Raw genomic sequence first — 11,774 nt, forward strand, 5'->3', positions numbered from 1 at the left:
TCATGTTGAGACAAAAGACGTTACAAGTTATGAAAACGCATCACGTGACTTCCAATTCATTTGCACAGTTTTGGTTCAAAATGTTGATCTTGTCTTCTAATTCAGGACACCCAAACTAGTAAAGGTAAACAAATGTTTTTTTGTCGTCTTTAAAATGAAAAACTGAGTCTTGAGTTTTGCCATCAATGTGTCCACGCTTTTGTCATATTTTTGCCACACATACAATATACTGTACTGTATGAATTTTAATTGTGCAGTGACTGTCAGTTAACTATTTGAAAGGTGGTTTCTAATTAGGCCTACCAAAAACCAATTAAAATTTTCATTTGTTGTAATACCAGACTAGGATTCCTTTAGAATGCTACAAAATATTACATTTACTCATAACAGTCTAGCAAAGATAAGGGATATTCATTTTTTAAATGCTGATAAAAATCAAATGAAAATATAACGTGAAAAAAAAATACATGAATCGCGACACATTACAATAACCAAACTGCATTTTTTTTTTTTTTTTGCTACCTTGATCAACATTTTCAATATTTGAGGCCAATATCCCGACACTACATTAATCTTGAATTATGCGAGCACATTCAGTGACGTCAAAAAAAAAAAAAAAAAGTTCACATTATGAACCATCGAATTGCACTGAGACAAAAAGTCTTTGTGTCATTTCTTTAATTGTTAACTATGTGCCATATATCATTTCACACTTTCAACATGTTTACATACATGAGAAGGAAAACTTGCTCGATACACAAAAGCAAAACAGTTGCAAGAATCCAGTGGGGAAGACGACAAACATTTGATCCAGCTTGCATAAATACAGACAAAATTGATGTGAGCAAAAGATGTTGCCATGCCACTAAAGTACAAATTCGTTTGTTTCCTACTTTGGAATTGCAAAAGAGAAGCGCAAAAGGCGAAGGAGACGCTCAAAGGAAATGAAAAGTGTTGTGAAATTTAGGAGCGCAAACCCAATCTAAGGATTTCTTTCTTTTATCCACAGCTGTCATCACCAAAATCATCTTTTGCTTCTGTCCAAGCTCTTTAACCGAAAATCTATTTGTAACGTTATCCATCAATTTGCTCATTTCATATTTAAAATACATTAAAGTGATTCATTCTAGTCTCGAAATATTCATTGTTGTGGTTGAATGTTTTGCTTTTTCATTTTCTCAGTCAAGCCAAAATTTGGGGTGTCAAATGTGAATTGAGTCTGAAAGAAAAAAAGAAAGGAAAAAATGTTCAGCACTCAATTGGCTTGAAATTCTTCACACATAGCAAAGAAAGCCGAGCAGATTATTCGACATTGTCCGTTAACAGAAGCGACTTTACTTGCTGCCTAACACAGTCGATGTGTGATGACACGACTTTTCTTAGCGTTTCCTTTCCCTTCATTTTCAACTCCTTACAAATTGTCATCACAAAGCCTGAAATAACTTCCCGCATAGTTGTGAAACATATTTACAGAGCCAAAGCAACTTCTGAGGAAAACCGGGCCTGACATTTGCCAACTGGTGTCACACGTCATTTTGTGGATGCGATGCTCGGTGTACCTCCAGAAAATCCGAAGTCAAACATTTGCAGGACGCGTGGCTGGCCAAACACGGAGTCGGCGTGTTGACTTGCTCAGGTGGCTCGTGTCACTTTCACTTGCTTTGATGAAGGTACTGCTGGGTGAACATGTTGAGCTCACTGTCCAGCCAGCCCGCCTTGTTCCTAACACCAAAACACGCACGCACACGCTGGCAATGAGACGGCAGCTGAGCATCAACTGCAGCATCTGAGACAAAGTGTCAAATTTGGTCACCAAATAATATTCAGGGGTTTTCCTGAGTACAAAACTGAGAGGCCTGAGCCGCTGATCTCGCGCCAGGGACGCATTATGGAGGCGCTGTTTTATTTTGGATTGACTTGAATGTACCGAAGAAGAACCAGATGACAAACTACGGCAAACGTTTCACAACCTTGACGACGTCTCCTCGTCACCCAGCGCGCGGCGGCGGCGACTTACCGGAGCAGCTTGGCTTTGCTCTGCGTGGCGTCCAACAGCTCAATCTTGCCGTTCATGTCCGTGATCTCGTCTTCAAGATTCTGACGAGTCACGTCCACCTGCTGGCAGAGCTGAGCAAACACGCCAGCAAGTTCTCTGACGTGCGCACACAAAACATGAAGTCGGGCGCGCACGTGGAAAGTGTGGCACGCGTGTGCAAAAACTCACTGCTGGACTTGGTGACTGCAGTTGGATCCGGTGTAGCTGACGATGAGCTGCAACTTCTCGCTGGCGTAGTCCACAAACTGCCTCTTGAAGGCGCGCTCTTTGGCCTTGGTGGTCCAGGTGAGGCGCTCGTAGACGAAGAGGAGCCCGTACAGACCCACCGACAGCGCGATCAGTCGCCAGCCCACCGCCTTCCAGATCTGCACGCCACACATTGGAGACCTTTTCACGTCTGGAACTTTTACGGAGAAACTGAAAATTGGAGGTGGCAAAATCATTTGGAGTTCATTTCAAGTTCCTCGAAGCAACGTCACCCAAGTCTCGAACGCACGGTTGAGCGACCCGAACTTGGGCGGATTCCAGACGCAACAACGCAGACGCATCCGCGTCAAATATAATGCACAGATTTGTGGGGCCAAGTTGGATTTCACAAGCTCTCTCATGTTAAAGATTAGATAGCTCGTAGTATGAAGAGAAAAACTCCGATTGGCTGGCAACCGGTTCAGGTTGTCCCCCGCCTCCTGCCCACAGCCAGCTGAGATAGGCTCCAGCACCCCCCGCAACCCTTGTGAGGAAGAAGCGGTCAAGAAAATGGATGGATGGAAAGAAAAATGCACTGACCAACGTCTTACAAATACAATTATGCCATCTAGTGGCAGAAAAATGACCAACACAAATCAATATCACACTCAATTTTATGAACTAAAACATTTTTTTCCCACTTTTATGTTTAGAAAAGTGATTGTGCACCAAGAACAGAACAAAAATGTGAGATTAATCGTGAGTTAACCTTTGAAGTTATGCGATTAATTATCGCCCGACGGGCCTGCTTCAAATTTATAATACCTCAGTTTAAACTTGCCTTGTTCAAACATGACTAAAGGCAGTTGGAATCACTTTTGGCTATCAGTCCAAATAGTCGTCAACTTTACACACGCGACGAACCACAATTAACTTGTGTTAATCAGTGCGATTTGGGATTGAGAAAATGCGTCCTCACCACACCACCAACCACAAGGACGCCCATGGAGGTCCGGGAAGTGACAGAGGCAAGTCCGGTCACCATGGAGACCATCAGTTCCTCCTGGGTCAAGGAGTTTTGAGGGAACGGAGGCATGCTGGCACTCACGGGAGTCAGTGCCAAAGTTCGAGGGATCTGGAAGGTGAACAGTTGGTCAGATGTGACAACACCCATGCGAACAACAACAAATCTTTCTGCGAGCATAATTTAGTGCTTGCACTTTGTGTTTTTGTGGAAAATTGCAACCCTTTTCCAAAGTGCAGGACAATTTCCAACAAATCAGCCGGCAAGACTCTCGTTTTGGAATATTTGAAGAGTGAAACGCTGATCGATAGACACCAAAACATGCAACCAAAGTAAATAACATTGTTTTTGTGTTATTTCCACTTGAAAAATGACATACATTTATCACTCACACAGACACGTTTGAATGGGTCTAGTTTTATGGCCACAATGTTTTGGAGCAAATTAATTCATTCATAAATAAATAAGAGACCTTACAGTGTAACAAAAGAAAATTGTGGAAATAAATGTAAAAACTGGGAAAATATATTTTTCAAGTGTCCACATTATTTGATTAATACTTTGCTTTGACTAAATGAAAAATATTGTCATGTCTTGACGTGACAATATTGGAGCAAGCTTGATTGAGAGAAAACAAAAAAAAATGGATGGCTGAATATAAAACATGATAAAACTTGAAAAGTTGTTGTGAACGCAGAATCCGCATTTCTTTGCCAATTCTTACAGGAATCCGACGGAGACCAAATTAGACCGACCAGGAAGCCACAACAAGCATATTTTGTCACAACTGAAAATGCATTTAGAGGAATTTTCTTCGAATTGATCAAATGCTAAGAATGTAGAATATTTCATAGAATTATTAGAAAGTGTAAGCAGGTAAATCATTACAAAGACAACCTCCCGTCAGCAAAAGATGAAAGAGCAGTCTTTAGTGCCATCTAGTGGCAAGTAAAAAAAAGAAGAGGTGAGGCCAAATCGTGTCCCTGCAACGCATTCTGCGCCTGATGAAACTTGATCAAGTGCTCCTCCTGCAGGCCAAACCTATTATTGAAAGATGGCTGAACATAATGGCCCAAACAAATGGAGAGCTACTCAATCTATCCAGTCACAATATATCCAACATGTATCAAATATTGGAATTGGAGGAACATTTGGAAAGATTTTTTATTTGTAATATACGGGACCAATTCAAATGTATACGCTGAGCGCACGTAGTGTCGCTAGGTAGGTAGTTACCTGGTCGCTGTATCCCATGAGGGCCCGTCGAGTGTTCTTGGGCCCCAAAAAGCGGTTGACCAGCATGGTCCAGCCCAAAGAGAAGTGAAAGCTGACGTCCTCCTGAAAGTCGCCGCAAAGCTTGTCGCAAGCCAGGTCATAACTCAGACTGAAACGCTGGCGAGGAAGCAGCTTGTCCGCCTGCTCTCGGGCCTGCTCGGGGAGAAGCGGCTTCAGACCGTCTGCATGGGCACATGGACACGATCAACAGGCGCACGAAGCTCATTTAGACGTCACACGTTGTCCATCCAATAAACGGGATGAGATGCGTTCAGCCTTCACATTCGCTTTTCTATGGCAAACAAAATAATGATTTTACCTTGTAAAAATAGGACACTAACATTCGAGTCGTGAAAAATGTTTTCCCAAGTTTCCATTTGTTTTGCTCATGACTATATAGTAAACAACATTCAATGGGGGAACAATGGATCAGTTCTCAAGTACATTTGATATTATTACAGTATGACAATTACCTATCATATCTGCCTGTGTAGTCTGAAGAGCGGCGCCGATTGAGGTGGAGCACCTGTCCGACATGTTCTTGCCCAGGCACTCTTCTACGTGCCGGTGGAGCTCCTAGCAAATTAAATGACATCACATTTCACAGCGTGCCTGGATAGTAAAGTAGCAACGGAACTGCATATTACATTAGGGATGTTTTGGCTGTTCAGCACCTTGAGTTGCATTCTAATGTATGAAAGGTGCTATATACAAATAAAGTTTGGATTGAAAAAGTCCCCTGGAAATGGGAAATTCTACTCTCTCTTTTTCAGGGACACCAACAAGGAATGATGCTGAAAACTCACCTTCTTGTAGGCCTTTAGAACCACTTGTGAAGGATGGAAGTCCATGTGAAAATCATCCACCAGAACGTGGAGCTTCCTGATTTCTTCTGCCATGCAATTAGACACCTGGAGAAAAGCAGTGCATTTGGGTCACCATTTGAATCCTTCTTGTTTGTTTTCAACTTCAACATAGCAAGACAAAAGTGGTCCACTGAGAAAATACTCGGTCAAAGGTCGTTCTACATATTCATATTCATATTCATATTCATGTACCCCAAAGCATGTTGATGCTCACCTGTCTCTCCACTTCTTCTGTGATTTTCTTGATCCGGGCCTTACAGTCCATAGTCAGCAGGTCCAACTGCTTGTCTATAAACTCCAGACGGTCCTGACGGTCCTCTTTGGTCTCAAGACAGTAGACCCTAGAAATATACACATTTCCGAGCAGAAGCGATATTGAAGCATGGTGGCATTTTTGTCGTCCGAACAACATCATCTCCATCGAGTGAGGACAAAAGACAGGAAAAATACGACGGCCTGTTATTCATGCTATCAATTCTACATTGAACACACTGAATGAAGTCTTTGCGATTCTAATTTTCCCGGTTCCGGAGTATGTGACGTGAAACGGACCTCTGCTCTTGTGCAGCAATGTGGACCGCATCCATGATGTGCCGCAACGCTTCAGAGATCTGCTTGGCTCGCACTGTGTGCTGCTCAAACTTTGTCTTCACCGCCGACTGCGAGATGCACTCCTACACACACACAACAGTTGCATCAGCAAACGCACGCAAACGGGGCATGAATGACTAATACAAAAGCATTTCAAGTTAAGTTCTCACGTCTGGTTTATTAGCCGTTTTTCTTCGGCAAATTAAACAGGAACTCAAGAAAGTCCTCTGCAATAGTTTGTTCTACGTGTCCCCGCTAGCCTAAACATGGTATTCCATTCGTGGAATATGAATTAAACAGACTAATAATCCATCTCAAAGGGCGGCCATTTTGCCCTATACTGACACCTGCTGGTTACTGATAATGACATCACAGTGCTGCCCACGGATTTGACTTGTGAACGTCACATGATCAAAGCCAGAAAACAGGTGACATTCACAAGCCGAGTCCGTCGGCACTGTGAGAATTCCGCCGTTAAATACGTTTTGCATCTATCCTGCTTTCAAAATACGAGATCGGTCTAAATTGGTTCAGCAATATAAAACGTGTTCAAATGAGGTTCCAAGTTGACGCTACAGTAATTATGTAAAAAGAAAATACAGCAATACAATTTGGTTTGACAAAAGATTAACGAAAGGCTGAAGCACAACGGATTGTTTCTTTCACTACCTGATCTAAATGATCCCGATCAAGTGTAAAATATGCCCAAAGGAATAAACCTATCATCAAATTGTGGTTAATATTAAACAATCCTAAAATAAGGACCGTGGCACTGAAACTGAGACATCAGTCACGTTAAATCCACACATAAAGATGTATTGAAAATAACTCATCACTATGGTGCTTCAAATTGATCAGCTTAGGAGTGGGAAAAAAAAAAAAAAAGATGCTGTGGAATATGCATTAGAAAATCATTTGACAAGCCTGTTGAAATTATTCCAAGTGGTTCCACATTTTAGTCTTACCTCAAATCGCCTCTCGAAGTTCTGAAACTCAAACATTCGAGCTTGAAATCCCTCCGCAAGAGCGCCACCTGAAACAGGACAACAAAATGCATTCGAACGGACAAGCCGAGCTTTGGAGGAAAAAGTTTTTCACTTCACTTGAGCACTCGGAAACTTCAAATTTTGCCTCTCAAAAGCTGACCATGCATTTGCTTGGAATTGGAAAAAACACGAAAGCTGCGACACTCGGAAATCAAGGACCGATTACGCAGTGGTGCAAGAATCACGCTGCACAAGAAGGCACGCTCAGTTATTGTTGGACTTCTTATCTCTCATTTCATTTTTGAATATTTATCACCGTATGACTAATGATCCTCTTGACATTTCTGATGTTCAAGTCAAAGTTAAGCAAATGCTGGAAAATTGCCACTGACCTTTAAGGGGTGAATGTGAAATGCTGAGCATCTTCCGATTTCTCACCTGTTTCGGGCATTCCTTGAGCTTTCTGCACACGTGCTTGGAGAACCTCTTTGGCAGAGACGAAGAAGATGCGGTCACTGGCCTGAGCTTGGTCCACAACACCGAGCTCATGCACCAGGAAATTGCTACAGCGATCCATATGTTGTCGCCGCACCTTGCAGTAAAAAAAAGAAAAGATTGTGATTTAGGGTCCATATCGTTTTAATACATTTTGTTTATCACTGCCAAATATGAATGGATGGAAGAATGATTTAAAGCCAAGTAAACGTGACTAACCTCATCCATGTATTCAGGTTCTGACGCTGAGGCATCCCAACGGTTATTAAGGATGAAGATGTTTGGACTGGAAAGTCGTTCGTTGACTTTGTGAAAAAACGACTTTTCCTGTAGACACACAGTTGCACGCGCACTTCAAAACATGACCAGGCCACTGCCACATACGCTCAAAAGCAGGTGGAAACTGGGGAGCATCGGACTAATTACCCGAGTAGGGATGGAATGAGAATGGCAAATTGCCACAATATCGTCATGTCAGGATATTAAAATCAACACATACTGGATGTGAGAAGGTGAGGCGGTATTCCATTTGTGCAGTTCTACCGCCCCCTGGCGGTTAGTTAATTAGTGCAGTTACATGTGAATTAGGAACGTTTTGGACACTGAGGCGCTTTTCACTCACATACATCAGTCACACCAGCAAATGTTTTTCAACATCTCTGTCAAAAAAGCAAACAAAAAACTTTTGCCCGCCTCAGCTGAACACAACATTGTGAATTCCATGAGACCATAATGTGCCACTGAGCCAATACGCGCACGTGAGCGTGACATGGCCAAGCCTATTTCTCCGTCACTGCGGTTATGTACAAAAACACAATATTGTGCCCCCCCCCCCAATATGAGCATGTTATATAATTTCATTTATTTATTTATTTGTAATATTATGAGTTTTTATACAGTGTTGAGGTTTTTCTTGTTATATTGCCAACCTCCCCACAATATCGTGAGGTTCATACCGTGATATTTATTGTATCATGTTTCATCCCTAATGATTAGCACGTCTGCATATCAGTCAACAATTCCGGGTTTGACGGTCTTCAAATACTTCTTTCAAAAGTCTGGTCATATCTCACCGTCTGCATCAGTGTTGACTCCGAGTTGGCCACAAGTACAAACACGTCCGCATCCAAACAGAACTTGTCGATCCAGCTGTCCAGTTCCGTGGTCACGTCAATACCTGGACTGAATTTGAAAATAAAGAACAACAGAGTTGAATTGATGCATACGTACGGCGTGTGGATTTCTATTCTGCTTACCGAGAGCAAATTTGGCATTTCTGAATCATTTATTTCTGTTACAGTTGACAATTCTGCATACGTTCTACCGTCACACAATGCGTCTAATGTACGTCTCCCATATAAAACATGGCTGACCTGTCCAGCAAGACCAGATCATCCCTGAGCAGAGCACACTTGGCTTTAGGCCACATGACACAGACCAAGCTGCCTGCCTCCAAGTCCTCATCCTGGTGGAGCGCGTGTGCCAGTTGGTTCACCGTCTGGCGATATCGACACACGAGAGGATCCTTACATGAAGACGCTTTGATGGTTAATGGCCGCACGCATTAAAAAGCGCCGCGGCGTTCCCACCTTAATGCTCTTCCTCTCCTCAGAGCCTTCAGTGAGAATAAAAGCTTCGCTCCCATCCGTTCCCTCCACTCTCAGGAAACAGTTTGTGGTGTGTCCGATACCTGAAGGCAGCACCTTGTCACACAGCATGGCATTGATGACGGAGCTCTTTCCATTACTGGTCCTAGAAGACAAACATTTGACTAAATGCCATGGAATTGACTTTTGAGGACATTTAGACCTAAATCGTCAGAATGTAACTCAATTAAAGTGAACTACAGTAGATTTAATATTCATCTATTGTTGATAGCTTCCAATAACAACAAAACAGTTTTCTATTCATTATTATTTATTTCTTAGAAGAAGAAGCAGGAATTTGAATTGGAATCTGGAGTTGCTCGTGGAGTCCATTTGCTTCAGACAAATTAAACAAGACATGGTGTGAACTTACCTGCCAAAGAAGACCACCTTCATATGCCTCCGCGCGAGCACTTCTCCAATCCCTGCGACCTTGCTAAGGTAACGTCGAACCTCCTGCACTTGTTCTTCCGTAGTGACTGGATCCAGCTCTCCATTTTTATGAGCATCTAGCAGAGAGGGCAATCATAACGTTATTCAGCGGTGAAAAAACATTTGCAAAAGCTTTTTCTACTGTTTGTTTGTTTATTTATTTCCACAGTGCATTCAAAAACTATTGATCAGCAATCATTTCACTGTGAAAAATGGACTCCCTCTGAAGCTCAAAGTTTAGAAACTGGAGTCCAACAACCCACCACCAACGCAATTAACATTGCAACCCCAATTAGGTTGATATCCACATCGTTTACAACTTGCAATGAAAGCTATGCGGCATGCCCATCACATTTAAAAGAAAATAATCATTTCCAATATAATCTTGATCTAATCTATTTCAAACAAACTTGACGCAAAAATGTACAGTGGGTGTAAAAAGTCTGCACACCCCCCTAATTCAAACGGGACGGCTTTGTGGTGTAAATTGAGTTTGACATTGGAGGTTTCATCCATCCAACCATTCACACCTTATGGACAATGTTTTTGTACCCACCTAAAATGACAAAGGAAGCAAAGTTACCTTCCAGAAATGATGCACTCTCCTTAATGTAGGCTCCTAACTGTTCAAAGATGCCATTAATCTTCTTCTTGGCAGTGACAAAGTGCTTGAGTGGCGACGCGTTCACCTCCGCCATTAGTCTCTTATCCTTCTTGCCGTGGACTGCGTTGGTGGTAGGCCGTTGGAAAACCAGAGACATGGCACTGGATGGAGGATATTTTATTAGACAATCAATTTGTTCATTTCAGAGCATACACACATGAATAGGTTAAACTTAAAACAATACATTCGTAATACAATTGAATACAAAATAATTGCAATCTGCCTATTCAATTAATCGATGCGATAACCGATAGAAAAACCCAATTGAAAAATAGTGACAGCGCCCTTCATCGGACACTCTCTGCTACAGATACCCAAAGGAGAAGAACTACAGCGAACAGTTAACGGTCGCAGGTTGGTGAAGTGTGTTCACTCAAGTTTTTCAATGTCAACCATTTTTGCTACTCTCACACACATTTGTGTGTGTGTGTGTGTGTGTCTGAATGGTAACCAGTTGCACTTAGAGGTGGCTGATAATGGTTGGATGTAGCAGCATCTATTCTGGTCTGTATATATATAAATATATATATATGATAAGGAGTGGAAAGGAAGTATGCTGTGCGTGACAAATAAACATGAATGTGCCTAGCGCCGTACCTTTGATGAGAGTTGGTCGTGCAACCGGAGCACAAATGAAAATTTCTAACAAGTTTAAGTTCCAATTTATCGTTGCGGTTAATTTCGCAGGCCCAACTAGCATGTCAACGCGGTGACTATTTAGAGGGCAAGCCGCAAACAGCAACAATTTGATCTGCGTCACTACTGCATTTCCTCTTCGGCTTACCGTGGATTGGGCTCCCTCTTCACAAATAATCCACTTGCATCCTGGCGTTTTAGCGGTGACTGCGAAAGATAAACGTGTGGCAACTAATAAGTAGCGTTAGCGCGCTCGTCCAGCGAGGGAGACGGACACAACGCTGTTCTTGGCGTTCAGTACAAAGTGCCGTCAAAATCACACACACACAAAAAAAAAATAAAAAATAAATAAAGTGCGAACGAGAGCCGCTATGACTTCTGAAGTTATTTATGTCCGAACAAAATACAACGCCACTTGCAGCATAATGTCACTTGCACCGACGCAGAGTCGCAGACGCCCCCTTGCCTCTTCCGGGATGGGTTTGTGCGCTCACACAGTCACACAGCCAAATACCGCCACCTGCTGCTCCGGAGTATGAACTACTAGCAGTGGTGGGAAGTAACGAAGTACAAATAGTTCGTTACTGTCTTAAGTACACTTTTTAGGCATCCATAAATGACGTAAATTACAACGATTTAATGTCTGACATGTTTGACTCCCACATTTTGACGCAGATGTACTAGTTTGTCAACCTCTGCAGAGGACGGTGTGTTGCAAAAAGGCAAACTAGAGAGGGAAAAGTCCGGAGATTTTGGGGTTGGGGAGGAACTTGGAAGGAACTACTTTTTGGACAAAATTATCAAAACAAGTATTGTATATAAGTGCTAGTAAATATCCACGTTTGTAACTTTGTACATTTCAGTCTGTAGGCTTTTTTTTTTTTTTTAGTACTTCTACTTTCATACGTTTTTTTTTT

At 42.3% G+C, this 11,774-nt stretch overlaps 1 protein-coding gene across 3 annotated transcripts; it reads right to left on the bottom strand.

Annotated features, from left to right (window-relative positions):
• Positions 1-661: 661 nt before the first annotated feature.
• mfn2 (mitofusin 2) lies at positions 662-11,683 on the bottom strand. Of its 3 annotated transcripts, XR_013282195.1 has the most exons (19): positions 11,006-11,683; positions 10,141-10,322; positions 9,499-9,634; positions 9,069-9,231; positions 8,853-8,977; positions 8,553-8,661; positions 7,699-7,806; positions 7,423-7,576; positions 6,964-7,031; positions 5,960-6,081; positions 5,622-5,748; positions 5,348-5,452; positions 5,015-5,117; positions 4,503-4,723; positions 3,222-3,377; positions 2,225-2,421; positions 2,018-2,152; positions 1,560-1,722; positions 662-1,219 (listed from the first exon to the last, which is right to left on the bottom strand). XR_013282195.1 is itself a non-coding variant. In XM_077511846.1 (18 exons), exons 2-18 carry the CDS (start codon positions 10,316-10,318, stop codon positions 1,653-1,655), a joined length of 2,277 nt encoding a protein of 758 aa, XP_077367972.1. In that variant the 5' UTR covers positions 10,319-10,322; positions 11,006-11,683; the 3' UTR covers positions 662-1,652. The 3 variants fall into 3 exon arrangements, 2 of the variants coding, with proteins under 2 accessions (XP_077367972.1, XP_077367974.1); XM_077511846.1 differs by having other exon boundaries at positions 662-1,722; XM_077511848.1 differs by lacking the exon at positions 11,006-11,683 and adding an exon at positions 10,819-10,981 and having other exon boundaries at positions 662-1,722.
• Between the last annotated feature and the right edge of the window lie 91 nt (positions 11,684-11,774).

This window comes from Festucalex cinctus, chromosome 2, assembly GCF_051991245.1.
Source record: "Festucalex cinctus isolate MCC-2025b chromosome 2, RoL_Fcin_1.0, whole genome shotgun sequence".
In the NCBI taxonomy this organism is placed as follows: Eukaryota; Metazoa; Chordata; class Actinopteri; order Syngnathiformes; family Syngnathidae; genus Festucalex; species Festucalex cinctus.

Bases quoted from the DNA above. Each gene is read 5' to 3' on its own strand.
- mfn2 (XM_077511846.1), bottom strand. From the start codon at position 10,318: ATGTCTCTGGTTTTCCAACGGCCTACCACCAACGCAGTCCACGGCAAG. The intron at 6,082-6,963 runs GTAAGACTAAAA...GTGTGTGTGTAG, and splicing joins ACTTCGAGAGGCGATTTGAG to GAGTGCATCTCGCAGTCGGC. The intron at 1,723-2,017 runs GTAAGTCGCCGC...TTTTGGTGTTAG, and splicing joins AGCAAAGCCAAGCTGCTCCG to GAACAAGGCGGGCTGGCTGG.